The 3634-nt window shown below is 37.1% G+C and overlaps 1 protein-coding gene across 1 annotated transcript; it reads left to right on the top strand.

Annotated features, from left to right (window-relative positions):
- Window positions 1-2098: 2098 nt before the first annotated feature.
- LOC121872506 lies at window positions 2099-3162 on the top strand (the record flags this gene model as incomplete). The annotated part of the gene is made up of 2 exons (XM_042375293.1): window positions 2099-2251; window positions 2693-3162. Coding segments are annotated over 2 exons (621 nt in total), but the record flags the coding sequence as incomplete, so codon positions are not given.
- Between the last annotated feature and the right edge of the window lie 472 nt (window positions 3163-3634).

Here is a 3634-nt window from a genome sequence, read left to right on the forward strand (position 1 = left end):
ATCTCTCTCGTGGCATTGTGACCATGCATCTCTCTCGTGGCATTGTGACCGAGCATGTCTCTCGTTGTGTAGCGACCGTGAATCTCTCTGGTAGCGTTGCGACCGAGCATCTCTCTCGTGGCATTGTGACCGAGCATCTCTCTGGTAGCGTTGCGACCGGGAATCTCTCTCGTAGCGTTGCGACCACGCACCTGTCTCGTTGCGTTGTGACCATGCATCTCCCTCATAGCGTTGTGACCGAGCATGTCTCTCGTGGCATTGTGATCGAGCATCTCTCTCGTCGCCTTGCGACTGAGCATCTCTCTCGTGGCGTTGCGACCATGGCAAATGAGCAATCAGAGCTCTGTTTGTTCATTTGAGGGATAATAAGCATTGCATTGACTGGGATAATGCCTCCTCAATATTACCTTGTAATTCAATTGACAGTAGGAACATTATAGAATCTAGTTTCATTAAACATACCGAATCCGTCAACATGAATTTGAGTAATGGTATGTACAAATTGGATAATTCCGTAAGTAAGAGGATTTGTAATCAGGTGAGAAGGTTGGTTCAGCTAACCCTCTGACCTGACTACCTACTGCTGCGGTGCTTTTGTGAAGATTAGTAGGGTCATTACCTATACCTGACCACTGTGGACTTGATCTCACCCTCCTCTGTATATATATATATATATATATGTAACCTCGCATATCCTAGCTGGATTTGGTAAAATGCTACTCTCCGACCACAGAGTTGGCACGGGCAATCCACAGTAGAGGTTCAAGGCGCTGAAGGTAGGACGATAGAAAGGCTTTGTGTGAAATATGACAAAGTCTGGGAATTTTGTTGTCAGTCTGTACTCACTCCTGAGGATGTGAGTTACACGAAAGCACTTGGGAACTTCGTGTTTTTTTGTTTCCTATGTGGTTATATATATATATATATATATATATATATATATATATATATATATATATATATATATATATATATATATATATATATATATATATATATATTTATATATATATATATATATATATAACCTCGCATATCCTAGCTGGATTTGGTAAAATGCTACTCTCCGACCACAGAGTTGGCACGGGCAATCCACAGTAGAGGTTCAAGGCGCTGAAGGTAGCACGATAGAAAGGCTTTGTGTGAAATATGACAAAGTCTGGGAATTTTGTTGTCATTGTAGCGCGTTGGTATCGATACCTGTTCACACTCAGAGGTCGAGGGTTCGAATCCTGGCTGGTGAGGTCTTTATTGTATATATATATATATATATATATATATATATATATATATATATATATATATATATATATATATATATATATATTTTTTTTTTTTTTTTTTTTAAGTGGCACACTTTCACCGTGTAGGGATCACACGCCTACATAGGGAGGGTTTGAAATATATCTAACTCACTCCTGTGATTTTGAGGAGGTGAGGAGTTATGAGGGAAGTGGTCGATTTTTTTGATTGTGGTGGGAAGCTCTGTGAGAGAATGAATTATCTTCCCAGCTTTGGCCGAAGAATAATGTAACCTGACTCCTCAAACACAGTGAATGGTGTCACTGGTTACCCCTTTCCAAGGTTCCAATGGGATCCACACATGCGTGTGTCGAATGGTTCAACCATTTTGCGATGTATTCGTCAAAACCTTGGATGTTATTTCATTTTCTCACTGTACCAGTCTTTCTATTTTAATGTTCTGTATGTACGTTGCCGATAACACGCCGTCATTCCTATGAGACTCACTTTCTCTTCACACTTCAACTTATCATTATTATTATTTTTTTTTTACATTTATGGTAACCCTTTGAGGATGATGGTTTAACCCGATGGGAATGATGTTTTAACCCTTTGAAGATAATGAGTTAACCTTATTGGAATGATGTTTTAACCCTTTGAAGAAATGATTTAACCCTTTTAGAACGATAGTTTAATCCTTTGATGATTATCCTTTAACCCTTAAGGCTAATAATATTGATGGCTTATGAACCTTTCGTCTTCAACGTGTCAAGACTCCATGACTATTTCTGCATCTATTCTCAACTAAAGTCTGTATATTTTCGAACAGGATAAATGTATCTGTTTGAACATGCAGGTATTTGGCCAATTGGAGTTTGATAATGAGGAACTGATGGTGTCGATAAAGGATAATTCCGGGAGCAGACTGAAGAAAGCCATACACGTGTTCTTCACCTTCATACTCCCCACCATCTTTACCAGTGTCTGTTACGTCCACATGTACATTAAGGTAAACTCTCTCTCTCTCTCTCTCTCTCTCTCTCTCTCTCTCTCTCTCTCTCTCTCTCTCAATTAAGTGTTTATTTAATCCCTTCCACAAACGCATAACAAAGTTTTCAAAACCTGAATTCTCATACAACCAAAATACAAAACCGTAAACCACACGATGCGATTAAAAGAAATGGCTAAGAATATTTTATGAACTGTCATCATGATCTATTTACAAATATTTTTGTTTTATTTACCTAACTGTCCAAGTTAAAATCTTTGAAATATACTGAACATTTTCGAGGTTTTCAGTTTTTGTCGTTTTCAGTGTTTCAGTGGCCAGGGTCTTTGTACCGTTATTAATATAAAGTTTCTAGACCTAAAACAACTTTTTAGACTGAGAGAGTATTGTAACATTCCTCGAGATTTTTTCTTTCTAAATTAATATTTTTGATGTGGGCAGGTGCGCCATTCAAGAGAGGCGAGGCTGGGCCGACGTCGATGCAAGAGTGTTACTGAGATTGCTGAAGACAATGTCCTTCGCCAGTGGGACGATCATGTCACCCGCACCATCTTCGTCATCTTTGTCGTGCTGTTATCCTGTAGTTTGCCGCACATAATCATCCACATCTATCACCTCCACAACAAGTTTCCTAGCGTCTGGGTCCTCCTTCACTTAATCTTCTGGCTCCAGTTCTGCGTCGACCCCATAGTGTATGTGACCATGAGCCAACAGTACCGCAACGCCACCCTTCAATTCCTCTCTAACTTCTGTTCTTATTTCGCCGTCTTTCAGGTCTCTGACTCGGAGGTGAAATCTGAACCCAAAAGTGATCTGAACAATGATCACGCCTTGCAGATTCAGGCGACCTCTAAGAGGGCCATGACACCTCTCCCGAAAGTTAAATTCTCAACTGAATTACATGTATAAAGTGTGTGTGCGTATATATATATATATATATATATATATATATATATATATATATATATATATATATATATATATATATATATATATATATATATATATATAAAGAAAAACAAAGTTCCCAAGCGCCATGTAATTAAGGCTTGGGAATTTCTTGTTTTCTTCTTTCCTTGTATGTCAGCATATACCTAGATCACGCACCTACAGTGATTTACTTGCATATATATATATATATATATATATATATATATATATATATATATATATATATATATATATATATATATATATATATATATATATATATATATATATATATATATATATATTTTTTTTTTTTTTTACGTTTAGTATTCAGTGAAGCTCAATAAGTTAGGCTGTGATGTCACTTTGAATTATCGTGCATCAACAGTTAAGATAATATCAGTGTTTCTACATGTTATAAGTGAGACATCTACTCCTTAAATATAAAGAGGT

The sequence above is a fragment of the Homarus americanus genome, unplaced genomic scaffold (assembly GCF_018991925.1).
Source record: "Homarus americanus isolate GMGI-L3 unplaced genomic scaffold, GMGI_Hamer_2.0 scaffold49448, whole genome shotgun sequence".
NCBI classification, from domain to species: Eukaryota; Metazoa; Arthropoda; class Malacostraca; order Decapoda; family Nephropidae; genus Homarus; species Homarus americanus.